This window comes from Carcharhinus amblyrhynchos, chromosome 23 (assembly GCF_965287045.1).
Source record: "Carcharhinus amblyrhynchos chromosome 23, sCarAmb.v2.hapA, whole genome shotgun sequence".
Classification (NCBI taxonomy): Eukaryota; Metazoa; Chordata; class Chondrichthyes; order Carcharhiniformes; family Carcharhinidae; genus Carcharhinus; species Carcharhinus amblyrhynchos.
In genome coordinates this window covers 6,268,747-6,296,332 of record NC_137346.1, presented here as the reverse complement: position 1 = coordinate 6,296,332, position 27,586 = coordinate 6,268,747, and the positions used below count along the sequence as shown (strand labels likewise).

Sequence of the window (27,586 nt, the reverse complement as noted above, 5' to 3'; positions counted from 1 at the left end):
GAGTGACTGATTTTAAATGACTTAAACAGTTTTTAAAAGAAATTACCTTTTAAAAACCGTTTAAATCATTTAAAAGCATTTTTGTGGGCTTTTTGATAGGCAAAGGGATTAAGGGTTATGGGGAGAAGGCGGGAAAGTGGAACTGAGCCATGACAGATCAGCCATGATCTTATTGAATGGTGGGGCAGGCTCGAGGGGCTAGATGGCCGACTCCTGCTCCTATTTCTTATGTTATGTTCTTATGACTGGGACCAGAACAGGTTGTTGGTGATCTGGACACTTACACACTTAAAACTCTCGACTATTTCTACTTCGTCCCCATTGATAAAGACAGGGGCCTGTACTCCACTGCGCTTCCTGAAGTCGATGACTATCTCCTTCATTTTGTTGACATTGAGGGAGAGATGATTGTCGTCGCACCAGTTCACTAGATCCTCTATTTCATTCCTGTACTGACTCGTCTGACTCTGTCTGAGATCACGCTGGTGTCGTCAGCAAACTTAAAAATCGAGTTGGAGGGTAATTTGGCTGCACTTAGTATACTTCTTGAACATATGTGGTCAAGAAGTACTAAGGGGCTGAGGACACAGCCTTGTGGGCACCAGCGTTAAGGATGATCGCAGTGGTGGTGTTGTTGCCTATCCTTAGGCATTCGGGGACTGTGAGGAGGGAGGAGGGAAGAGGGCCTCCTCATATGCCAACTCCTGGGTGTGGACAATTGGCTATTAACAGATCCAAGCGTCAAGGGGGCCATTCAACCCGATTGTGTGCCTCTCCTGCAGCTACTTTGACAGTTGGGTGGCCTTGGAGAGGTAGCACACATATCCACTGGCACGCTTCAGACCTTCCACAACTGATGGGTGCCATGGTGCATCATGCCCCGGAAATGACATTGATTTAGTCAGTCAAGTTTCCTTTTGACGTTTTATTTTAGATACAGTATCTCACCAGGGCTGCCAACCCTGTCATTTTTGTTTCATTAATTGATTGCTTTCTTTTTAGAAAAAAAGGAGATTGAATAAGTGATTCCTACGTGCCTTTCTACTCAACACGGAAGGGTTTCCTGTATGGCCTGCTGCTGCACATCCTCCACCTTCCTCCTGTCCGGAGGCACCTTGTTCTACCCTCTGGTGGTGGGTAAGGTCTTCGGGAGGGGGGGGAAGAAAGAGAAAGAGAAAGAAAGAAAGAGAGAGAGAGAGAGAGAGAGAGAAGAAGAGGGACTCTCTGCATGTGCATTCTCCTGTTTTACATGGGGGACCTGGTACGCAGGGTGTTGCACGCAGCAGTGCGTTGCATTGCAAACATGAGTTAAGGTGGTTCAGGGACTCCTAAGCCTCATGTCTTTTATGCAGCTAAGGGGAGTTAGAGATCCACATTTACATAGATTGGCCAGGGGCTAGAATCCCCAATCTTTTTGCTTATTTTACTGATTTTTTTTGTTCTAATCCAGAGTATAAATAAGGGATGACTCTGCAGGGGCGCCTGGAAAAAAGGCGATTTTTGCAAGTTTCCTTTCGAAACTTTTTTTTAAAAAAGTGCCCCACCAGGGGCTGTCATCCCCTTGAATTTTTGATGTTCTGTTTAATTATTTTTCTGTATTACTAAATAGGGATGGCATCACGAGGGCTGGGTGCAACATCCCCCTCAGAAATGATCTTATGATTTGATTTTCTATTTTTCCTTTCAAAATGTTGTATCTTGTCACAGTGCCCCAAGGGTTATCACCCTCATTCAGCAGCTTATTTTTTTGACCATCTGTTTTACTCTAAAGTAAAGAGACAAAAAATAAGGGATGGAATCATAGAACTCTACCGTGCAGAAGGGGGCCATTCGGCCCATCAAGCCTACACTGACCACAATCCCACCCAGGCCCAATCCCCATAACCCCATGTATTTACCCTAGCTAGTTCCCCTGACGATAAGGCGCAATTTAGCATGGCCAATCCACCTAACCTAATCTTTGGACTGGGAAAGCTGGGGCACTGGAGTGGAATCAAAGGAGAGCTGTGGGACTGAACCATCAACAAACCCTGTGAATAAAGAAAAGCTCTGTGTCTTGGTTTCGATCCTTTTAACACAGACTGGTCCTGTTGCAAAGAATAAAAGTAAAATCACCACAGTCCCGGATGACCGTAGGCTAGAAGTGATTCAACCTGAGGAACACCACATTTCAGATGAGGGGCTGGGTTAAATGAATAATCTCAGCCAGTACAGGAATTGAACCTGCGCTGTATCACTCACTAACTGTCCAGCCAACTGAGCTAAACCAACCTCCAGAAAGAATTAATAAATTTAGTTCGAACTCTTTCATCTTCACACACTCAAGTCACATCTGGTCCGAATTAATTTTGCTTCACTGCAATGCAAATATCATTTAGCATAACAGGGTAAAATGAGGATCTATGATCCATTCACAAGATCTTTAATTTATATTTCATAGAGAGTTATTTAAAAAAAAATTCAAATGTCATATTACTGTCTAAGCAAGGAGAGGCCACCAATAGGAACCTTGGCCAACGTCCCTCAAAAACAGCTAAACCCATCATCCATTTTCTGTCTGATGACACCTCTAGCACTCTGGACATTTTTCCACACTTCATAAATGCAAGTTGACATAAAACAAGCTGATTAATCATTCTTTAAACTACTGGGTACAGACTAGTTAGAATCTGACAAAGTAGGAGACCATTCAGCCCAAGGCTTCTGCACTGACCACAATCCCACCCAGCTCCCTATCCCCATAACCCCATGCATTTACTCTAGCAGGTACCCCTGACACTAAGGGGGTAATTTACATGGCCAATCCACCTAACATGCATATCTTTGGACTGTGGGAGGAAACCAGAGCACCCGGAGGAAACCCACATGGGGACAGTGTGCAAACTCCACACACACGTGACCCAAGCCAGGAATTGAACCTGGGTCCCTGGCACTGAGAGGCAGCATTGCTAACCACTGTTGCCACCCTTAATGGTTACCACTTTAACCTACACAAAAGCCAATTCAAAAAAAGATGTTTTAATGTTATCAAGTGTATCAACACCAGGATTAGTCTACTGAAATTAAGCTAGGTCTCACATTCACATTCAGTTCAAATGTAAATCTGGATTCCATTTTTTCTTTGAAGATCCCATTTGCATTTTCCTTCTCCCACAACCCTTTACTAATCACCTGCTTGTAGGAGCAAAGCAATCTGAGCCATGACTGACCCACTATGAGACAAAGTGTCTCATAGTTAATAACAAGAAGCTGTGATTTAAGTGGCACAAATCCAATTAAAGCATGCATTGTTCCTGTTGCCCCTCAGCTGTCTACATAAACCTCACAAATGATCCCAAGCTAAGGCAGCAGTTACGACTTGAAGTCCAGGCCGCTGTCAATATTGTTCACAAGATGGGCACTCTGGGAATAGGGATTGCAAAAGCATCCTGGACTGATTTAATGTCATACCTCACCACCTCACCCTGTGGGGATTGTGTATGTTGTATCCATTCTATGATTTTATGATTAAATCCCCAACATATCTATCTTATCTTACGACCCACTTGACTTGCCTGTTTTCATGAATGCATTCTTAATTATAAAAAGAAATGCACCAACACAACTTTTAAATTAGATATAGTTCTTGGGGCTAAAGGGATCAAGAGATATGGTGGGTGGATGGGGAGGATACTGAATTTGATGATCAGCCATGATCAAAATGAATGGCAGAGCAGGCTCGAAAGGCCAAATGTCCTCCTCCTGGCTCTGTTTTCTACATTTATCCTCAGAATCTGTTACCTGTTAAAGAAACATCTTTAACTTTGCTTGAAGCTTATTATTATTTTGTACTGGACAAAAAGTACCTGTAGAAGAGTGACTGGGAACGAAAGGTGTCATAGAGAAGAAGAGTGGAGGCTGTTAGAAACACAAGCAGCCATGCACACTGTAACATCGAGCGGCGCTCCTGAAAAAAAGCAGAATTACTTTCAGTCTGAATTTGCACAGTTAAAGAAAAAGATTATCATGCATCACTTTCATCACAGTAAATATCTCAATCCACAGGATGACTGTAAATAATGTTCATTAGATTCTGTGCCAGTAGCAAGTGGACGTACCACCTGGAATCCACAATGAGAGGAATTTTCATTGAAACTATTGATTTGTTAGATGTTACCTAGCTCAATTTATTTACCAACTGAGTCAACAGCTTTGAAGTAAGCTACATGAATATTGACCACTTATGCAAGGGATATGTTGGAGGCTCATCCCAGTTAGGAGGCAATGACTTCAGGAGCAGAGAGAGGAAAACTGGCAAAATGCTTTTTAAATAAAAGAAACCTACCTGGAGGAAGACCTGATTTATAATTATCTTGTTTGCATAAAGGAAAGTTATGCACAGTCCAACACCGACTGCAATACCTAACAGAACAAAAAATATTTGTGATTGACTGGAGTGGAATTTTGTTAATAAAAAAACAACTTCACTCAAGTGGAGAAGGGCAAATATTTAACTGTGACGTGAACCTAAATACGCCACAAAGGACAGAGCCAGATACTTGGCCACGTCAGTTGTTCCTAGTTACGGTGTTTATATGGCATACTAATTAAGATGTTAAACCAAGGCCTTCTCAGATGGATGCAAACAGCTTTATTTTGAAGATCAATTCTCCCTGGTGTCCTGGTCAATATTTATCTTTCAACGAATGCCACCAGAAGAAATCCATTTGGTTCACAAATATCCTTTAGTGTAGGACACCCTTGAGGTCAGAACAACGTTTGACCAAGTGTGGCATCAAGGTGCCCTAACAAAACTAAAGGCAATGGGAATCAGGAGGAAAACTCTCCATTGGGTGGAGTCATACCTAACACAAAGGAAGACGGTTGTGGTTGTTGGAGGTCAATCATCTCAGTCCCAGGATATTGATACAGAAGCTCACGATATAGTGTCCTCAGTCCAACCGTCTTAAAGATCAATGACCTTTCCTCCATCATAAGGTCAAAAGTGGGGATATTTGCTGATGATTACACAATGTTCAGCACCATTTGCGACTCCTCAGATACCGTCCGTGTACATATCTAGCAAGCCATGGATGATTTAACCGTGGGCTGCCAAGTGGCATATAACATTTGCACCACGTAAGTACGAGGCCATCTCCAACGAGGGAGCGTCCAACCATTTCCCCATAATATTTAATGGGATTACCATTGCTGAATCCTCCCCAATCAACATCTTGGAGGTTTACCATTGATCCAGTTGCGTTTAGTCAGTCATACAAATACTTTGGCTGCAAAAAATAGGGCAGAGGTTTGGATTTCTGTGGGGAGTAACTCACCTCCTAAATCTCCAAAGCCTATCCACTATCTAAAAGGCACATGTCAGGAGTGTGATGGAATACTGTCCACTTGCCTGGATGAGCGCAGCTCCAACAACGCTCAAGAAGTTCAACACCACCCAGAACAAAGCCATGCATCTAGGACATTCTCTCTTCCACCTTCTTCCATCAGGAAAAGGTGCAAAAGCCTGAGGTCATGTACCAAACAACTTGAGAACAACTTCTTCCCTGCTGCTTTCAGACTTTTGAACTGACCTACCTTACAGTAAGTTGATTTTTCTCTACATCCTAGCTATTACTGTAACATCAGATCCTGCAACTGCTCCCTTCCTTATGAATGGTATGCTTTGTCTGTATAGAGTACAAGAAACAATACTTTTTACTGTATAATAATATGTGACAATAAGAAATCAAATTAAAGCAGCTGCTTGATTGGGAGACCATTCACTAACTTAAACGTTCATTCCCTCCATGTAGCGGCAGCAGTGCGTACCATCCACAAGGTGCACTGCAGCAACTCACGGTCCTATTTGACAGCACCTTCCCAACCCATGACCTCTACTACCTAGAAGGGCAGCAGATGCATGGGAACACATCACCTATAAGTTACCCTCCAGGCCACATACCATACTGACTTGGAAATAGATCACTGTTCCTTCACTGTCATTGAGTCAAAATCCTGAAACTCCCCAACAATGCCTTGGATGTACCTACACCTCATGGACTGCAGCAGTTCCAAAAGTGGCTCATCACCACCTTCTCAAGGGCAAATTACGATGGGCAATAAACGCTGGCCTAGCCAGTAATGCCTACCGTGAATAAATAAATTCTTAAAAACCCCACCCCAGACAGTTGTGTTCACTTCACTGAGGCAGTAAGATTCTGGAATTCTGCAAGCTTTTTCTTGACTCTCCAGTAGGAATGCTGGTTTAATGAATTTGTGAATAACAGCTTGTTTATTTATGTAATTGCAGATGGAATTTGTGGCTCCACGTATTTCAGAAATACCACTCCATCAATTGTTGCAAGTTTATAGAAAATCTTTTGCTGATATTCTAACAACTTCATCTGTCATTGAACCACCCCACTTAGGCAGCCAGCTGAACTCACCACCATTACCAACTAAAATCAGACTCATTGAAAGTTTCTGTTAGTACAGAAACATATCCATGCAGATTAGAAAGTCATTCTGTAGAGGGAAAAAAAATCAGAGGGTTCTGCTTCTCATCCATGCCCTCTGCTGGAAAAAGAGAGGGTCTTGCCCCTTATTCTCTATCTAGTGACTCTTGCTGGAAGATCCCTCGCTCAAAAATGAATACTTGGGGCAGAATCACCACCCAGACTTGTACATAAAGAAAAGCCATTTGCAAAGGTACCAGAAAGTGTCTAGTATCTTAGCAGAGGGTAAAATGAGTGATAAGGATCAAACATACTTCTTTTCTAAAGGTGAACTTCAGTGGATTCAGCGACAACTGTTGTTATTCTATATGCAGATGGTGCTTACACTTAGTGATTTTGTAGCTGTGCACTTATTACTGTAATGTGAGTGCTCAAGTAGCCTTGGGTTTACTTAAAGCATTTGAGGGAAAAGTCACATCATTTCAATTCAATTTGGGGAAAGAAAAAGAGAGCAGCCTTCGCCAAAAGGGCACAGTCAAAAGCTGACTGTGCAACTCCAAAGCATATGTTGCAAAGGACTGAGTTTTACAGGTGTTTTTGAGCCTCACCCCCTCAGTTTGCTCTCCTCTTCTCCTGAAGGCATCAACTTATCCCAAGATTCAGCTCCATTAATGCTTGCTAAACTCCCATATCTTTCAAGTGGGCTTTCTTCAGGTACGAGACTGAACAGTGAATGTTGGGGAGCTATTTCACCATGGAGTATCACTGTTAAAAGAACCACACTGACTAGAAAATTTATTTGTTGATATGGGGAAGCATCAGGATGGGAATCATTGCTTCCCAAGCCTTGGGAATGTAAATAAGTTCTTCCATTCCTACTGGTGAGATAAGCAAATTTAGTATGATTTGGCAATTGGAACAGCTATCTGTACAACTCAAATCCACACTGTGAAGTTCCTTTATTAACCAAAATATCATCCAAGAATAGCTTGAGGATGTGCATTACAAACTGCTTTCAGAATATTTTTAAGTCTTAGAAAAGATATGAGCCCCAAAAACCCTCATAGGTCCAGTCACCTGGTCTCCCTTTGCAGGAGACCAAGGAACAACAATGGAATCTCAGATGAATAAATATTAATATGCAATTCATAAAAAACACCCACATGTAAACCATTCTTCTGAAATGTTTCTCATACCTAATGCATGCTGGAAAACCAGTTTGGCACAAACAATAAGAACGTATGGGAGACTCTTCTGAAGCCATAGAAAGATGTATCGAAGTTCTGAAATTGAGCTGGTAGGTTCTCTGTCATCTTGTTCAGACCTTTCTCCAGCAGGGCCCTCTGTCCTGGCATGAGAACGTGGGTGCGAACGTGAATGAGAAGAATTTGAGTGCTGGGCACCTGCTCCAAGTCTGCTGCTCCGGTCTTCGGTTGCATCCACCTGGATTTGAACCTCCCCTTCTTTGGAAGGATGTGACACGTTCTCTGGAGTCCTAACAAATAAAGCAGGATGTGAATCCATGCTTTCCCCTACAGTTCCATTTAAAGGTTGCATGTGGTGACGGCTAATATCAGTGTGCACAATGACAAATTCCTTCTGCATTTCAGACTCCCTTCCTGCTGGGTTGTTTAGGATGCCTGATCCGTGTAGAGCTCCAGAGCTTTGACCCGAATGTCTCCTATACCATGAAAAAAGATCAAAACAAAACATTAGATCCAGCACTTTACATTGATCATGTTTATTCACTTTTGATATGCTGCTTCCTTTCGTCTGCTTAGTTTCTGCTGCTCAGAGAACAGGTGTTCCCCCCACCCCCCCAGGCTGCCATCACCAGAAACAATACAGGCATTCAGAGAAGAATAGGAATCCATGTCGCATCAGTCCATGCCATTTGGTACTGGTTAAACGTTGCACATTAACTTTGTAAAAATTTATACAAACGTAGCTATCTTTTTATGTTGGCAATCTGTGCTCCAGCGATGGGCAACCAGTACCCACCAATAATCTGGGTCCTACTTGGCAAGTGTAAGATCATAATTCCATTCAAGGATTCCTCTTCTTAGTACTGTAAACACATTCTTTTGGAACATCATGATGGCATTGGCAATTTTGGCTCAGAGGATAGCACTCTCATCTGACTTAGAGGAAAGGTATTGTAATAGCACCTTTCATGACCAAAAGTCATTTAAAGCTGAGCAATTTATGTACTTTGGAAGCGCAGTTGATATTGTAACGTAGGAAACATGGCAGCCAGTTTTCAGACAGTAAGATCCCACAAACGGCAATATGGTAAATGACCAGATAACCTATTCCGTAATGTTGAAAGAGGGATAGAAATTGGCCACAACACCTGAGGTAACATCCCTGTTGCTCTTTCAAATAATGCCATGGGATCTTTTACATCTGTCCAAAAGGGCAGATGGCTCCTTGGTTTAATTAGCTGCAAAAGACTGACAATCCAGCATTCCCTCAGCACTGTATTGTCAATTCAGATATTTGTGCTCAAATTCTGGAACAACTGAGGACCCACTCCAGATCTCACGGCCTAAACAGAGACTTTAGTTCAGTACTGAGGAAGTACAGCATTGTCATGGTGCTGTCATTCTGTTGGGACATTAAACAAAAAAATGTAGCTCTTGGTTTAACTGGACTGGAAAATATCCCCAGTCCTGTCTAAAATTAATTGCTTCAACCAATACCAGCAAAAATAACTTTTCATTTGTTGTTGGGGGATACGGGAAAGAGAGAAGTTTGGGGGGGGGGTGCGGGGAAGGAAGAGAGAAGTTGGGTGGGTGGGAGGAGGAAAAGACTAATTGAGCACAAACTTAGTTAACTTCGAGGGCAGCACAGTGACACAGTGGTTAACAGTGCTGCCTCACAGCTTCAGGGACCCTGGTTCAATTCTGGCCTTGGGTGACTGTGGGGAGTTTGCACATTCTTCCCACGAGTTTTCTCAGTGTTCCGGTTTTCTCCCACACTCCAAAAACGTGCAGGTTAGGTTGATTGGCTATGCTAAATTGCTCCTTACTGCCCCAAGGTTGGGGGGCAGGGGAAATCAGCAGGGTAGATACATAGGGTTACTCAATTGGAGAGTCAGTGCAGACTTGATGGGCCTCTTTCTACACTGTAGAGATTCTGTGATGATTCTATGAAACCAGCTGCCAGATTTCATGAGAGAACACTTCATAGCATCATAGAAACCCCACAGTGCAGAAGGAAGCCATTCAGCCCATCGTCCATGCCAACAACAATCCCACTCAAGCCAAATCCCTATAACCCCTGCATCCCAGGTCATTAAGGGACAATTTAGCCTGGCCAATCAACCTAACCTGCACATCCATGGGAGGAAACCCACGCAGTCACAGGGAGAACGTGCAGACTCCGCGCAGGCAGCGGCCCGAGCCGGGAATCGAACCCGGGTCCCTGCAGCTGTGAGGCAGCAGTGCTAATCACTGCGCCCCTCCAGAAGTAGTTAGTGGGCTGCTGCAGAAGTTTGGAGCGTCCTGCGGACCTGATTTTAAATGGAGGTTCTTTCTCTGCGGGTAATATACATAAATCTGGGCATCGGGGATGAAATCAGAGTAGAGTGGGAGCTGTGTGTCCCGAAGGCCGGCGTTACCGAAAAGGGAAACAGCTCAGGCCTCTCCGTCAAGGCACTCACTCCCCTCGACCACATTCACCGCAGCTGAGGGAAGAAATCCCGCGGGTTTCCTTTTTCAGGAGTTTCCTCGGCCATTTACCTGTCATTCTGAGGCCGGTGTTTCATACTGGGAAGAGTCCAGCGCCCAGCCCTCCCTCAGCCGGCAACAGCCATTTCCCCGGCCCGAGTCACAAACCAACCCGGGAGGGGAGAGGTCACAGGTGAGAGGTTAGAGGGGAGAGGTCACGTTTACCTGCCCCAAGTTTTTATATTTTTTTAAAAGATAAAAGACATCCGACCAGACGCGGCGTGAAGAAAGTGAGTTTAGTGTAGGAGCCACATTCCTGTTCAATGTGGAAAAATATTTGACTTTTTTCAAAAATGAAAGGCCAACGGTTCCTCTGACGCGGTGACGTTCGCAGTCGCTTTGTTGCCGCGGCAACGGGTTTAACAAGGAGCTGTGGGCAGGTAAATATTTAATTCATGGCCTTTCCGCTCTAAGATTTCACTATTAGCACATCATTGTCTGCCTTCACCTTCCCCGCACCCCCCCAGCTTTTAAAAGTTGTTTTTGTCTAAGTGCAGCGTTTGTTTCAGACTCTCATTCCTCAGCCTGGGGGAGGGGTTTCAAATGGGGGTGCGGCCGCGGGGTTGGGGGGGGGGGATTTAAAAGCCTTTCCCTTGGAGTATTGTCACCCTCCCTAATGTCTTAGAAAATACAATCAGAAGTAGGCCATTCAGCCTTCTAGCTTGCTTTGCCATTCGTTATGATCGTGGCTGATCATCGAATTCAGTATCCTGATCCTGGGGTGGCAAAGTGTTGGACCTGTTGGACTTTAACCTGGTGTTGTGAGACTTCTTACTGTGCTTATCTCAGTCCAACACTGGCATCTTCACATCCTGGCACGGTGGCACAGTGATTGGCACTGCTGCGTCACAGCGCCAGGGATCTGGGTTCGATTCCCGGTCTCAGGGCACTGTCTGCATGGAGTCTGCACATTCCTCTTGTGTCTGTGTGGGTTTTCTCCAGGTGCTCAAGTTTCCTCCCACAGTCCAAAGAGGTGTGAGTTATGTTGATTGGCCATGCTAAATTGACCCTAGTGTCAGGGAGACTGACAGGGTCAATATGTGGGATTACAGGAATAGGGCTTTGTTGGGATTGTGGTTGGTGCAGACTTGATGGGCCGAATGGCCTCTTTCTACATTGTCGAGATTCTACGATCCTTCCTTCCCCTCATATCCCTTGACCCCTTTAGCCCTTAGAGCTCTGGTTTCCTCCAACATTCTGATGTGCTAGTTAGGTTAGGTTCATTGGCCCAAACAAGCGCCAGACTGTGGCGACTAGGGGAATTCCACAATAACGTCATTGCAGTGTTAATGTAAGCCTTACTTGTGACTAATAAATAAACATTAATTTCTTTTTGAAATTGCAAAATGTTTTGGCTTCAATTACTTTCTGTGGTAGTGAATTCCACACATTCACCACTTCCTGGGTGAGGGAATTTCTTCTCACCTCAGTCCTATCTTTTATCCTCAAACTAGGACCCCTAGTTTAAAGTTTCTTTATTAGTGCCACAAGTAGGCACACTGTTTTGGTACACTGAGGAAGAATTTAGCATAGTCAATGCACTTAACCAGCACAACTTTCAGACTGTGGGAGGAAACCGGAGAACCCAGTGGAAACCCACACAGATAAGGGAAGAACATGCAGACTCCACACACACCCAAGCCAGGAATTGAACCCAGAGCCCTCCTGCTGTGAGACAGCAATGCTAACCGGACTAGAAGCAGGAGTAGGTCATTTGGCGCTTTGAGCCTGCTCTGCCATTCATTCTGGTCACGGCTGATCATCAAATTCAATGTCCTGATCCTCCTTCCCTCCATGTCCCTCGACCTTTTTAGCCCAAGAGCTTTATCTAATTTCTTCTTGAAATCACACCTTTTGGCCTCAGCTACTTTCTGTGGCAATGAATTTCATACATTAGCCACTCACTGAGTGAAACAAGAATCTCCTCACCTCAGTTAGAACCTTACGTTCAAATTATGAGCCTGAGTTCTGGACTCCCTCATCATGAGGAATATTTTTTCTGAATTTACCCTATCTAACCCTGTTACAATTTTATAAGTTTCTTTGAGATCCCCTCTCGCTCTTCTGAACTCCAATGAATACAATCTTAGCTGACCTAGACTCTCCTCTTTTGACAGTCCTGCCATCCCAGGAGTCAGCCTTGTAAACCTTGTCTGCACTTCCTTGAAAGCAAGAATATCCTTCCTCCGATAAGGTCACAAAAACTGCACATTACATTAGCCGCTCACTGAGTGAAAAAAATTCTCACCTCAGTTCTAAAAGGTTTACCCCTTACCTTCAAAATATGAGCCCAAGTTCTGGATTCCCTCATCATGAGGAATATTTTTTCTGAATTTACCCTGTCTAACCCTGTTAGAATTTTATAAGTTTCTTTGAAATCCCCCCTCACTCTTCTAAACTCCAATGAATACAATCTTAACCGATCTCTCCTCATTTGACAGTCCTGCCATCCTAGGAATTTGCACAATACACCAAGTGTGGCTTCACCAACACCCTATACAGTTGTAATTTTTGAAAAAGTCTCTGTGTAAAATTCTGTTTGCTAACCTTTCCTGTGTAGAACTTTGGGATTTTTTAAATGTATCTTTACTACATAAGTGCAAGTGGCAGGAGAGCCTAGAACCAAGGGACGTATTTTCAGGCAATGTAAGAACGAGGCAATGAGGAATTTCTTCACTCAGTGAATCTTTGGCATCATTACTGCAGAGAGCTGTGGGAGATCAATCATTGACAGTATGTTCAAGACTGAAATCAATAAATCTCTGGATACTAATGACATCAAGAGAAATGGCGATAACTTGGGAAAGTGGCAAGGAGATAGATGATGACTTAATTGAATAGTGGAACGGGCTTGATGGGCTGATTGGTCCATTCCTGTTCCTATGTTGCCTATGATAGAATCTCTACAGTGCAAAAGGAGGCTGTTTGGTCCATCAAGCTACAATAGCTAACATAGTTAAGACATTACAGAAAGAAAATTGGCAACAAGTAAGGATTTTATTTCATTGTAAATCTGGAGAAAAGATCCTAAGTAGAGAAAAAGATCATGGGTCCTTGCATTTTGAATATTAGAAGGCTGAGGGAAATCAATAACAGAATTAAAGCAGTGCTACAAGTAAGAAAAAGAAGTAAAATCAAATATTGCCTTTCATTCTGGGGAAAAAAGTTGGGTAGAGTCCTCTAAGCTACAGAGTCCGTGCACATCTAGACTTGAAACATCAGCTCTTTTCTCTCCTTACAGATGTTGCCAGACTTGCTGAGATTTTCCAACATTTTCTCTTTTGGTTTCAGGGTCTGTGTACATGTCACACTGTGTAGCAGCAGATTGTGAAACTCACTATGCGGTTAAAAAAGGGTGGAAGTTCTCTATGTGGTTTTAAAAGTGGGGTTACTTCCAATCAGAGACGGATGAGGTTTTATCAGGCATACTTGAAAAGAAGGCATGCTTTGCTGTACCACTAGGGCTGTTTGAAAATAAAACATCAAGTCAGCGGTTTCCAGGGTACAAAGTGGAGTGCAGGAAAGACAGTAAAAAAAAGTACCGAGCAGTCTTAAGTCACTCATGCCTGCAAGGGAAATGACAGGTCAATTAGGATCCATGGGTCCTTACAATGAAGAAAATGAAACATGGAGTTCCTATGTAGCATATTTGCAGTACTTTAGACAAGTGAATAAAACTACACATGAGTTGCTTGTTCCAGCTTTTCTCAATACAATAGGAAGTAAAACCTTCAATTCTCTTCAGAACTTGGTCATCTAGCAAAGCCAGGAACCAAAACTTACAATGACTTGACAAAAATCCTTGAAGAGCATTATTGTCCAAAGCCATTAATCATTGTTTCAGGTTCCACTAAAGGAATGAAGTGAAGGTGAAAGCATTGCTCAGCTTGTGAGTATGTTAAGAAGGCTGGCACAGCATTGTGAATTTGGTGAGTCATTAGAAAATACTCTTCGAGATCGTCTAGTTTGTGGTCTCCAGAATGAGGCTATCCAACGAAGATTGGTCACTGAACATACTTTGACTTCAAAGACAGCAGTAGAAATCGCAGTGTTGATGAAACAGGTTGCTAAATAGGTTTCACAATTTGGTGCAGGAATAAAGATCCACAAATTGGGAACTGTCCATAAGAAGTCAGAAACAGCAACAAGCGTGTCACAGATGTGCTGAAGTGAGCCATTCAGTGAGTAAGTGCTGGAGCAAAGATAGTCAATGCAAGAATTGTGGCAAAATGGATAACATTGTGAAAGATTGTTGGACTAGACCAGATTCCCTGAGAAGAATATTCAGTTGAATCTAGGTATCTTCAAGAAGAATAAGTTGCATTCTAAAAAAATAATTTGCAACATGGGAGAAAGGACTAATGATTGTGAAGAAGAGAATGTCTAGAAATATGATAAGGAGCTCTGACTGAATGTCTTATCCATATGACATGAATCACATAGATTCTGGGTGATTCTGAAGTTAAATAGACAATCTATTAAGATGGAGGTTTTTTTTTCTTCGTTCATGGGATGTGGATGTCGCTGGATGGGCCAGCATTTATTACCCATCCCTGAGGGCAAAGTCAGCCACATTGCTCTGGTCTGGAGTCACATGTGGGCCAGACTAGGCCAGGTAAGGATGGGAGATTTCCTTCCCCAAAGGGCATTAGTGAACCAGATGGGTTTTCACGACAATCGATAGTGGTTTCATGGCCATCATTAAACTTTAAATTCCAGATTTATTGAATTCAAATTTCACCATCTGCTGTGATGGGATTGGAACCTGGGTCCCCAGGGAATTACACCATGTCTCTGGATTACTAGGCCAGTGATAATGCCACTACTCTACTGTTTCCCAGGTTGATACTAGTGCTGTTGTACCTTTAATTCCTGAGACTACATTCCAACAAAAGTTAAAACATCTTGCTTTAAAACCAGCTAATGTGATTTTAAGGACATGCACAGAAAAGGTTACATCATGGTCAACAAAGAATGAGTGGACAAACAGTGGAGTTGTCTCTCCGTGTAGTTTGTGCTAATTTTCCAGCTCTATTGGAAGATCACAGTTGGAGAAGATAAAGCTTAACTGGATTGCTGTCTTTCGCTGGTTGATGCCAAAACAGATCTACAGCAATTTCTGGATAAATACCAGAGGGCATTCGAAGAGACACTTGACTCAATGAAGGAAGTTCAAGTGAAACTCAAGGTTAAGCCTATTGGTCAACCAAAAAGATTTTCTTAGTGTCACAAGGACACTTACATTAACACTGCAATGAAGTTACTCTGAAAATCTCCTAGTCACCTCACTCTGGCACCTGTTTGGGTACAAGGAAGGAGAATTAGCAGGCCAATGCACCTATCCAGCATATCGTTCAGACTGTGGGAGGAAACCAGAGCACCTGGAGGAAACCCAAGCAGACACAGGGAGAACGTGCAGACTCCATACAGACAGTGACCCAAGCTGGGAATCAAACTCAGGTCTCTGATGCTGTGAGGCAGCAGTGCTAACCACTGTGCCGCCATGCAATATGCATATGTACCATATGTAATTTGTCCCAAGGCCAAAGAAGAATTAGTATGACTTGTTAACACTGGTGTGTTGGAGCCAATTACAATGAGTGATTGAGATACTCCCATCATATCTGAAATTAGATGGTGTGGTTCGTATTTGTAGTCATTTAAAAACAACCATAAATCCAGTGTTGTTTGCTGATCAATATCCGCTTCCTTTAAGACTTATTTGCTGGGTCATCAGGTGGGCAAAAATTCAGCAAGATTGATCTTCCACAAGCAGATGAATGTAGCCACTGAATCTCAACCATTGTTTACCATTGTTACTTGTAAAGGTCTTTTACTTTATAAAAGAGTGCCTTTTGGAATAAAATGTGCACCAGCCTTATTCCAAAAATTGATGGATCTGATTTTAAGTGGTCACGCTGATACACAGTGTTACCTGGATGATATTCTAATTACAGAGTCCAGAGAAGAAAAGCATTTGAATAATTTAGAAGCAACTTTGGAAAATCTTCAAGCTTGTGGTCTGCGTATCAAAAAAGAAAAGTGTGACATTTTCCAGTCATCAGTCCAGTATTTGGGTCACGTTACTGATAATAAAGACCTACATCAAATACCTAAAAAGACAGATGCTATTTTAGAAGCATCACATCTGACAAATATGACACAATTGAAGTCTTTTCTAAGATTAGTAAATTATTATGGCAGATTTGTTTCTTATTTAGTACATCATGCAATGATTTTAATAATGTAGCTATGTGTGAAACAGTCTGGAACTGGACACTGTGAGAAAACACTGTGATACAATTTGCCAATCTTTCACTCCTGTAAAGTGCCAAGTTTACCTCAGACTACCCTGGAAACTCAAGGTATCTCAAAAATTTGAGCAATAGCTGAAGCTATTTCATGCTCCTACTATGCAGTAGAAACTTGAGTGGTGTTCACCAGCAGCCGGCATAATCAAGGACCCTGCCTTCTTCCATCAGGAAAGATGCAAAAGTCTGAAGTCATGTACAATCCAACTCAAGAATAGCTTCTTCGCTGCTGCTATCAGTCTTTTGAATGGACCTACCTTATATGAAGTTGATCTTTCTCTACACCCTAGCTATGATTGTAACATTACATTCTGCACTCTCTCATTTCCTTCTCTATGAATAATATGCTTTGTCTGTGTAGCACACAAAAAACAAAACTTTTCACTGTATACTAATACGTGTGACAAGAAAATCATATCACTAACCGGATGCTGCCATCAAGCCAAAAAGATATTCTGCCAATCACACAAGTGTGTAATGTGGTATGTGAATTTCAGTGCCAAGGTAATGCTGGTATGTAGGCCATACTTCCCAAAGATTGTTGGATCATTTCATGTTCTTTCTGTTGTTCACAATAGACAAGGTACTGACTATACCCAACCAATCCATGCCTGCAAAATTCAAAGCATAATGTCTAACATTAGATGTGATTCCGCAATTGGACAATATTTGTTAAATAATCCTAATAAAGTACAGTGACTATCAATTTAAATATGTCAATCAGACTTGCATTGTGGCACGTTTGTGTGTACTAGAAGCTTCATATACAAATACATAGGCCCTGTTCTTTTCAGACAGAAAGAACATGTCCACACATTCAATTTGGTTCAGTTAAATAAAATTAGTGATAACCATTTATTGGTTCATTCCTCAGGGCAGTGCCTTAACCAATCACAGTCAAACTGCCTGGTTTACATTTTCAAACATTGCTTGGTAGTTAACTGTCAGTCACCATCACCTGATGTAATCTCCATTGCAACATCTCCACCAATCAGAGTTTGCTTGCCCACCAATCAGAGTTTGCTTGCCAACCAATCATCACTCTCTCCTCAAGTAGAATAAAGTGGTTGTTTCCCCTGACATTGGCATTCTTGCAATTCTGGACACTGTGCAAAAAAACTCATAAAATTCCATCCCTGGAGTCTGAATTGTTGAATGGTTTCAAAAGGGAGATGTACATATTTCTAATAAAAAAGGGAAAGAAGGATATGAGGAACAGGTGGGGAAGTGGATTTGAGACCAGGCGGAGATCAGCCAGTATCTGATTGAATGGTGGAACAGGCTCAAAGAGCTGAATTTGGCTACTTCTGCTTCTAGTTCCTATGACTGCAAGATGAAAAGCTTAGACAAAATGTCTGTTTTCATCAGTACTCATGTTCTGTATTATATTGTTTTGCAGGAATAAAATTGTTTCAAGTGACTTTTCATAATTTCTACATTATTTCTAAAGATAACCTTCCTTTCAGAGGTGAAATTTATTTTGAAGATCTACTGTATAATGTTTCTTAAAACTGAAATAACTCGTCAGTGGGTTATTCTTTATATTGCAGCTGACATTAGACTTCAACAATTATTGATGGCAGATATATATCTCAAGAAGTCCTGAACATCATCTGGGCATTACAATGAATTACTGTCCCTTCAAGATGGATTGGCTGGACTCCAGTCTCCAGGAAACTCTATTACCCGGGAAACCATGGCACAGGGTGAGCACATAACTGGATTTCATTTCTCGGAAATCTCTAAAGCATGAAAGGAACACTCGGGTGAATATGCTGGGTTCACATCTGGGTGCATGGTGAAAGCTGGAAAACCCTACCATTTGGAATATCTGCATGTAAAAGAATATAATTTAAATGGAAGGAAATTAGGTGAGCTCCTTTACAGTGGTGCTCTACAACTGATTTCCCGGAAATTTGCCACAACTGGGCAATCTGGTGCATTTGGAAGTATGTTCAGGAATATCTCCCCTCATGTTTTGATCATCTGTCTATATAAAGGTTGAATGCATTCATCAAAAGTTTCGGGATGTTAAGGAAAAGATTGAAGTGTAGTCATTTCTAGATGTTTCTTTCTAAAATGCAGGCAGATGTTTACAACACCTTCTGGCCTGAAAACTTTCTTAATAGATAGCCCTTAGATGTGACCTTACAAACCAAGGATAAACACAGCACCACTTCAGCTGCAGAATTGTGATAGATTGTGCACTATTGGCTATAGTGCTTTTATAAACCAGTATGTGATCCAACTTCCCATGAACAAAGTTGCAGAATGTCTGTGCATCCTGTTTCTGGCACCAGACAAATGCCAGCAATGACCATATTCTAACATGAAAGAATCTAACCATCTTCCTTTGACATTCAATGGCTTTACTTTTACTGAATCTCCCATTGACAATATCCTGGGGGTTGCTATGGACCAACATGCGGCCACAGGAGCACTTCAGAAACTGAGAATTTTGTGGTGAGTAACTCACCTCCTGTCTCTTCAAAACCATGTAGTTATAATTAGTGGGTTTGTATACCACTTCTACAAATGACTCCTTATTTTTATCATTTCTCATCTTGACCCACACTGCTTCAATATCTTGGTTTATTGAACTTAGGTTATCCCTCTCTACTGTGCCAATACCATCGTTAATCAGCAAATTCACTCCTCCACCTTTTCTGTCCTTCCTAATAGTCAAGTACCCTTCAATATTTGGGGCCCAACTATGACATACAGCAGTTATGTCTCTGTAATGGCTATCAGATCATACTTACTTATTCCTATTCACTCACACTTTCTCTCTCTCATGCACATTCTCCCTCACATACTGTTTCCCTCTGATACACAAAAACTCTCTCACACTCTCAAATGTGCTCTTTCTCTAATGCACTCAGTTTCTCACACCATCTCTCACACAAACACTCACTCACTCTCTCTCTCTCTCTGTCTCTTTCACACTCACATAAGAACATATAAATTAGGTACAGAAGTAGACTGTTGGCCTCTTGTGCCTGTCCCACCATTCAATAAAAACATGGCTGATCTGTTTATTTTCAAAATCCACATCCCAGTTACCCCCCAGATAACCTTAGATCCTTGTTAGGCAACGGAATCAATCTACCTCCACCCATAATGGCCACATCCCAATAAAACAAATTAATTTTAAAATCCTAAATTTAAAGCTTTACTCTAGAGCAGTATTACTTTTTAAGCGTCTGCTTAAATATCCACCTGGAAATTCATAGCAGTTTTCTCAATTTCCTTTTGTCATTTGAGTGACAGACTGTCAGAGATGTTGGAAAAACGGTTTACACTATTTCTTTATGATTTCTGCTGATGTTAATTCAGGAGATCTCTGGATCTAATCAAGGTGTTCAAAATTACAAGAGCCTCTGATAAAGTAAATAATGTGAAACTGGTTTCACTGGCAGGAGAGTCAATAATCGGAAAACATTAGTTTTAGATATTGTAATTAGCAAGTAAATCAGAGGGGTGATGAGAAGAAACCCTTGTATTCAGTGAGTTGTTATGATCTGGAATGCACTGTCTGGAAGGGTGGTGCATTCAATAGTAACTTCCTTGATTTGATTTAATTTATTATTGTCATGTATTAACATACAGTGAAAAGTATTGTTTCTTGTGCGCTATACAGACAAAGCATACCGTTTATAGAGAAGGAAACAAGAAAGTGCAGAATGTAGTGTTATAATCATAGCTAGGGTGTAAAGAAAGGTCAACTTAATGCAAACTAAGTCCATTCAAAAGTCTGACAGCAGCAGGGAAGAAGCTGTTCTTGAGTCAGTTGGTACGTGACCTCAGACTTTTGTATCTTTTTCTCGACAGAAGAAGGTGGAAGAGAGAATGTCCAGAGTGCATGGGTCCTTAATTATGCCGGTTGCTTTGCCAAGTCAGCAGGAAGTGTAGACAGAGTCAATGGAGGGAGGCTGGTTTGCATGACTGATTGGGCCACATTCATGACCTTTTGTAGTTCCTGGCGGTCTTGGGCAGAGCAGGAGCCATACCAGGTTGCCAAACCAAGGAATGCTTTCTATGGTGCATCCTCACATACTGTTTGTTGGTGAGAGTCGTAGCTGACATGCCAAATTTCCTTAGTCTTCTGAGAAGGTAGAGGCATTGGTGGGCTTTCTTAACTATAGTGTCGGCATGGGAGGACCGGGACAGGTTGTTGGTGATCTGGATACCTAAAAGCTTGAAGCTCTTGACCCTTTCTACTTCGTCTCCTTTGGTGTAGATGGGGCATGTTCTCCTTTACGCTTCTTGAAGTCAATGACAATCTCCTTCATTTTGTTGCCATTGAGGGAGAGATTATTGTTGCCGTACCAGTTCACCAGATGCGCTATTTTATTCCTGTACTCTGTCTTGTCATTGTTTGAGATCTGACCCACTACGTGGTGTTGTCAGCAAACTTGAAAATCGAATTGGAGGGGAATTTGGCCGGTGTGCAAGGAATACAGTAGGGGCTGTCAACACAGACTTGTGGGGTACCGGTGTTGAGGATGATTGTGGAGGAGGTGTTGTTGCCTGTCCTTATTGATTGTGATCTGTGAGTTAGGAAGTTCGAGATCCAGTCACAGAGGAAGATACCAAAGCCCAGGCCATGGAGTTTGGAGATGAGTTTCGTGGGAATAACGGTGTTGAAGGCTGAGCTGTAGTCAATAAATAGGAGTATGACACAGGTGTCCTTGTTATCTAGGTGTTCCAGAGTTGAGTGTAGGGCCAGGGAGATGGCAACTTCTGTAGACCTGTTGCAGCGATAGGCAAACTATTGTGGATCCAGGTAGTCCAGGAGGCTAGAATTGATTCATGCCATGACAAGCTTTTCAAAGCACTTCATAATGATGGATATCAGATGTATTTCAAAAGCAGATTCAATAAATATTTCAACAGGAATAATTTGCAGTGCTATGGGTACGAGCAGGGAAGTTGAACTTATTTGATACCTCTTTTAAAGAGCTGCACAGACATGATGTGCTGAATGGCCTCCTGGGCTATATAGTTCTGCAAATATCTTGTGCGGACATGCAGCTTGTGGCACTACCTTTTTCCACCACCAGGAGTACCATTGCTACCATTGCTGCTTCTTTAATGCAATGTGAGGAATGCCATCAGTGACTAACTGTAGCTGTAATTTGCAAAGTAAATACAAATGAGAGAGGCACCCTAACTGAGAGGGGGAAAAAGCACAATTAAATCTGACTCTAGAATTTAATTTCAATATCCTATCAGAAGACCACCTTTTAAATTAAATTCTTCCTGATCTAAGACTCAAATAGATATTTCACCAGGTTTGCGCACGCCTCTTTTTCTGTTGTCAAGAAGATCCCATGGTATAGTTTCATAAACATGTGGAGTATTGTCCCAGCCTCCTGGTCAATATTCTTTCCTGAACATCAAAACCAATTAATCCCATTGCCAATTTTGGGATCTTGCTATGTGAAAAGTAGCCACTGTCGCTGTAGCAACAGTGCTTACTTTTTTAAAAAATTGTGAAGTATTTGGAACATCCTAACAGTTTGAAAGTTATAATCTAAATGAAAGTTTTTAACAACTTGGACTTTGAAGTTGGAAAACATCAGGAGAAAAAAACATCACATTGTGGAGAGTTTACCAAAGATGTGGTTGAAGAGGTAGATGGAAAGGCAGCTTTAGAAGATGGGCAGAGCTAAAGCAAGATATTGAGTTTTAAGACTGGTGAATGTTCAGCATGGTTTATTTTAAAGATGCTCTACAAGTTTCAGATTATAGAGCAGAACTTTTCTCCAGTTTTTTTTATAACTCTGCCTTCCCTCACTGTTTACAATTTTATGGCTCCTGAGTTAGTTTAAATATCAAAAGAATTATTGGAAATGATTGTAAATCAATTTATAACTCACCTGAGCAGAGACTAGATTACCATTTAATCCAGTTTCTGTAGATCTCTCTTAACATATAAATTTCTCATTTTATGTGAGTGTTTTATTTTACTTTAGTTCAGATCCACTGAAACAGTAATTAGCCTTCTAGAGATAAAAATAAATCAGAGCATTTGGAAATAATTGAGGAGACAAAAACTGAGAATCTGAATAAAAGAGTCATTGGAACTTTAATTTTTGGACAATTTTTTCCCTCACTTTTCTGCTCATTTTCTGTCTCTCCTTCCCCTTTTCATAGTTAATTTGTTGCTGGTTATTGTTCCATGATGGTGACAGCTTACCAGCACCTTATCTTACACGTTTTCATCATGTATGAGTTTAGATATACTGAGGGAGGGAGAGGCTGAACATTATATCCAAGCTCACATGCACATGTCCAGCAAGGGACTCCTAATGAGTAGCAGGAAACGTGACTTCTATAATCTTCTCTAATCCAGATGCAGTAAAGCCAATTATAGTATCCTTACATTGCCCCAGTTTGCTGAATAGCAAACATATTTCTACAACAGTGGCACAATGGTTAGCATTGCTGCCTCATAGTGCCAGGACCCAGGTTCAATTCCGGCCTCGGGTCACTGTCTGTGTGGAGTTTGCACATTCTCCCTGTGTCTGTGTGGGTTTCCTCCAGCTGCTACGGTTTCCTCCCATAGTCCAAAGATGTGGGGGTTAGGTTGATTAGCCATGTCAAATTGACCCTAGTGTCAGGGGGGAATAACAGGAATGTGTGGGGTTATGGGAATAGGGTCTCAGTGGGATTGTAGTTGGTACAGACTTGATGAGCCGAATAGCCTCCTTCTGTACTGTATGGATGCTATGAATGAAGGGTTGATGCTGCATTAGGTAGTGTGTTTATCTACTAAGCTACATACTGTGTATGTTAAACATTTTTGCCATCAGAATCATTCTGTCCTGATTTTTTGAATTGTTCTTGTTAAGATGATGCAGAATGGTTTAGCAGCGTCAAACTATGACTTACTTCTTGCTACCCTGACTTCACTGTCATGCCTGGTAATCAATTAAACAATGGTATAATTTTTACAGTGGATCCCCCATGGCATTGTTCATGCTAATTTGGATGGTGTGTAATTTGATAATAACGGGAATATTGTAGCATATAATAAGCAACATATTACTCAGCTGCTAATGTGTTTAATTTTTTTCTAAATAAACAAAACCTTGAGTTAACCAGAATTGGTGAGCGAATTGTACAGATTGCAAAACGCTTTCAAATTTCAGGCTAGTCACCTAGATATCCAGAAGCAAGCAATATCAAGTGACTGGCTTCCTTTCTCAATTTTAAAGTCTCTTTTGTATCTCCAACAAAAATGGCTAGCACTGCTGCCTCACAGCACCAGGGACCGGTTCGATTCCCTGCTTGGGTCACTGTATGGAGTTTGCACATTCTCCTTGTATCTGCATGGGTTTCCTCCGAGTGCTCCGGTTTCCTACCACAGTCCAAAGATATGCGGGTTAGGTGCATTGGCCATGCTAAATTCTCCCTCAGTATTCTTCAACAGATGCTGGAGTGTGCTGACTAGGGGAATTTCACAGTAACTTCATTGCAGTGTAAATGTAATACTTATGACTAATAAACTTTACCTTGAGTGCAATTAAGAAATGTATACATAATAGTAAACATTCTGTTTTCTTAAACATCAAACTAGTTAGATTTCTCAATGAACATTTGCACAGTTTTTCACAGTGCAAGAAACTGTAGTTTAAAGGAGAACATTGATAAGCATCAAGAGAAATTGGAGGAAGGAGAAAAGTTGAAATTGATTTTAAAGCTAATACTTTTGTGTAAAGTTGAGTCTATGGTTCACATTGTTGTGCTTTATGTGTTTTTTACTCAGGTATATGAGAAATTAGAGTATGCTCTTGCTCATGAGGTTGAAGGTCATTTGAAGAATCCTGAACAAAGACAGATCATTTTCCAACTACTGGGGATTCCTTTTGTACAGAAACACTTCAACAACTATCTGGATGAGCCCAGTCTACTGGTGAATATTAGTAATTACTACTTATAATAAGTGTTGGTCGTCCAAGGAAAGTTTCAGTTTTATATTTCTACTAGCTCCAGTAAATTGTTCATGGGAAATTTAGAAGTATTAGTCCTGGACAGCCATCTTCAGCTTCTTCATCAATGATCTTTCCTCCATCATAAGTTCAGAAGGGTGTGTTTGCTGACGGTTGCATTATATTCAGCACCATTCACTACTCCTCAGATAGTGAAGCACTCACTGTGCATAGGCAGCATGACCTGGACCACATTCAGACTTAGGCCGATATGTGGCAAGTGACATTCACATAAGAACATAAGAACATAACATAAGAAATAGGAGCAGGAGTAGGCCATCTAGCCCTTCGAGCCTGCCCCGCCATTCAATAAGATCATGGCTGATCTGTCGTGGCTCAGTTCCACATTCCCGCCCTCTCCCCATAACCCTTAATCCCCTTGCCTATCAAAAACCTATCAACCCGCGTCTTAAAAATATTGAGTGAAGCAGCCTCCACCACTTCAACGGTCAGAGAATTCCAGAGATTCACCACCCTTTGAGTGAAGAAGTTCCTCCTCAACTCTGTTCTAAACCGCCCCCCCTTTATCCTGAGGCTGTGCCCTCTAATCCTACTGTCCTTTCTGAGCAGGAAGAGCCTCTCCACCTCTATCCTATCCATCCCATTCAACATCTTATACGTCTCAATGAGATCTCCCTTCATTCTTCTAAACTCTAACGAGTACAAGCCTAGTTTATTCAGCCTCTCCTCATAGTTCAACCCCCTCAACTCTAGTATCAGCCTAGTAAACCTCCTCTGCACTCCCTCCAAGGCCAAAATATCCTTGCATAAGTGCGGCGACCAAAACTGCACACAGTACTCCAGCTGCGGCCTCACCAGTGCCCTATACAGCTGCAGCAAGACCTCCCTACTTTTATATTCAATCCCCCTCGCTATGAAGGCCAGCATCCCATTCGCCTTCTTGACCACCTGCTGCACCTGCAGGCTGTGTTTTTGCGACTCATGCACAAGGACCCCAAGGTCCCTCTGCACCATCGCATGCTGCAGTTTTTCGCCACGTAAGTAATAGTCCTTCCTACCATTATTCCTACCAAAGTGGACAACCTCACATTTGCCTACATTAAATTCCATTTGCCAGTTCCTGGCCCATTCGCCCAGCCTATCTAGATCCTTCTGCAGACTCTCCACACCCTCCGCACAATTTGCCGTTCCACCAATCTTGGTGTCATCAGCAAATTTCGACACCATACACTCGGTTCCCTCCTCCAGATCATCTATATAAATGGTGAATAGCTGAGGCCCCAGCACCGACCCCTGGGGCACTCCACTAGTCACCAACCACCAATCCGAATAGCACCCATTGACCCCCACTCTCTGCCTCCTATTTGACAGCCAATGCTCTATCCACGCTAACACCCTACCCCCAACTCCATGCCCCCGACCTTCTGCAATAACCTCTTGTGAGGCACCTTGTCAAACGCCTTCTGAAAACCAAGAAAGACCACATCCACCGGCTCTCCTCTATCCACCACCCTAGACACATCCTCAGAGAACTCCAATAAATTCGTCAGACACGACTTCCCCTTAACGAAACCGTGCTGCGTCTGCTCTACCAAACAATTCTCCTCAAGATGCCTCGCTATTTTCTCCTTGATCACGGATTCTAGCATTTTTCCTACAACAGATGTTAAACTAACCGGCACATAAGCACAACACATAAGCATCAGGCAATGACCATCTCCAGCAAGAGAGAATCTAACTATTTTCCCTCTTAACATTCTGTGGCATTTCTGTGGTTGAAATTCCCACTAGCAACATTCTGGGGTTTAACATTGACTAGAAACTGAACTACACCAAACATATAAATACTGCACCTGCAAGAGTAGAACAAAGGCTGGTAATTCTAAAATTTGTAATTCACCTCCTGACTCCCCAAAGCCTGTCGAAGGCACAAATCTTGACTATGTTGGAATACTGTCCATTTGCCTGGATAGCTGCAGCTCCAACAGTGAAGAACCTCGACACCATGCAAGACAAAGCATTCCACTCGTTTGACATCCCACTCACCACCTTAAAATTCAGTCCATCTGCAACCAACACACAATGTCAACAGTATGTATCATCTACAAGATGCACTCATGAAAATGCCTTCAAAAGCACCTTCCAAACCTGTGACCTACTTAGAAGGATAAGAGCAGAAGATACATAGGAACACCAAACCTGCTACGTTCCCTTCAAACCACATGCCATCCTAACTTAGAACTGTATCATCGTTCCTCCACTGTCACTGGGTCAAAATCCTGGAACTTCCCTCCAAAGAGCACTGTGAGTGTACCTAAACTACATGGACTGCAGTGGTTCAAGAAGGTGGTGCACCATTACTTTCTCAAGGGCAGTTAGTCATTGGCATTAAATGTTGGCCTAACCAGCAATCCCCGCATCCTTGGATGATTATTACAAAAAACGAAGTCAGTGAAGATGATTAGGCCAATGACATTTTCTGAGTGCTTTTGCAATAGTATCCTGGGACTGTGATAAGCGACCTCTAGCTACTGCAGCCACTTTCCTTTGTTGCTTCCAAATGATTCCAAACGGTGGTTGTTTTTCAAACTGGAGGCCTGTGACCAGCGGCGTGCCTCAGGGATCAGTGCTGGGCCCACTGTTATTTGTCATTTATATTAATGATTTGGATGAGATTATAGGGGGCATGGTTAGTAAGTTTGCAGGTGACACCAAGATTGGTGGCATAGTGGACAGTGAGTAAAGTTATCTCCAATTGCAACGGGATCTTGATCAATTGGGTAGTGAGTTGACGAATGGCAGATGGAGTTTAATGTAGACAAATGTGAGGTGATGCATTTTGGTAGATTGAACCAGAGCAGGACTTACTCAGTTAATGGTAGGGCGTTGGGGAGAGTTACAGAACAGAGATCTACGGGTACATGTTCATAGCTCCTTGAAAGTGGAGTCACAGGTGGACAGAGTGGTGAAAAAGGCATTCAGCATGCTTGGTTTCATCAGTCAGAACATTAAATACAGAAGTTGGGACTTCTTATTAATGTTGTACAAGGTATTGGTAAGGCTGTACTTGGAACACTGTGTGCAATTTTGGTCACCCTATTATAGAAAGAATATTATTAAACAAGAAAGAGTGCAGAAAAGATTTACTAGGG

At 42.1% G+C, this 27,586-nt stretch overlaps 2 protein-coding genes across 2 annotated transcripts in view; one reads left to right on the top strand and one right to left on the bottom strand.

Moving 5' to 3' along the window:
• rnft1 (ring finger protein, transmembrane 1) overlaps nucleotides 1-10,285 on the bottom strand; it is a 30,058-nt gene extending 19,773 nt beyond the window's left edge. Inside the window, exons 1-4 of the mRNA XM_080210673.1 lie at nucleotides 10,178-10,285; nucleotides 7,631-8,115; nucleotides 4,325-4,401; nucleotides 3,846-3,946 (exon numbers count right to left, since the gene is read on the bottom strand). Of these exons, the coding sequence (XP_080066799.1) occupies nucleotides 3,846-3,946; nucleotides 4,325-4,401; nucleotides 7,631-8,115; nucleotides 10,178-10,203 (689 nt within the window). The 5' untranslated portion in view covers nucleotides 10,204-10,285. The remainder of the gene's footprint in view (nucleotides 1-3,845; nucleotides 3,947-4,324; nucleotides 4,402-7,630; nucleotides 8,116-10,177) is intronic.
• A 228-nt stretch (nucleotides 10,286-10,513) lies between these two features.
• Nucleotides 10,514-27,586, top strand: part of LOC145357571 (uncharacterized) — a 52,958-nt gene continuing 35,885 nt past the window's right edge. The window contains exons 1-3 of the mRNA XM_080211047.1: nucleotides 10,514-10,545; nucleotides 18,027-18,182; nucleotides 24,251-24,397. Of these exons, the coding sequence (XP_080067173.1) occupies nucleotides 18,102-18,182; nucleotides 24,251-24,397 (228 nt within the window). The 5' untranslated portion in view covers nucleotides 10,514-10,545; nucleotides 18,027-18,101. The remainder of the gene's footprint in view (nucleotides 10,546-18,026; nucleotides 18,183-24,250; nucleotides 24,398-27,586) is intronic.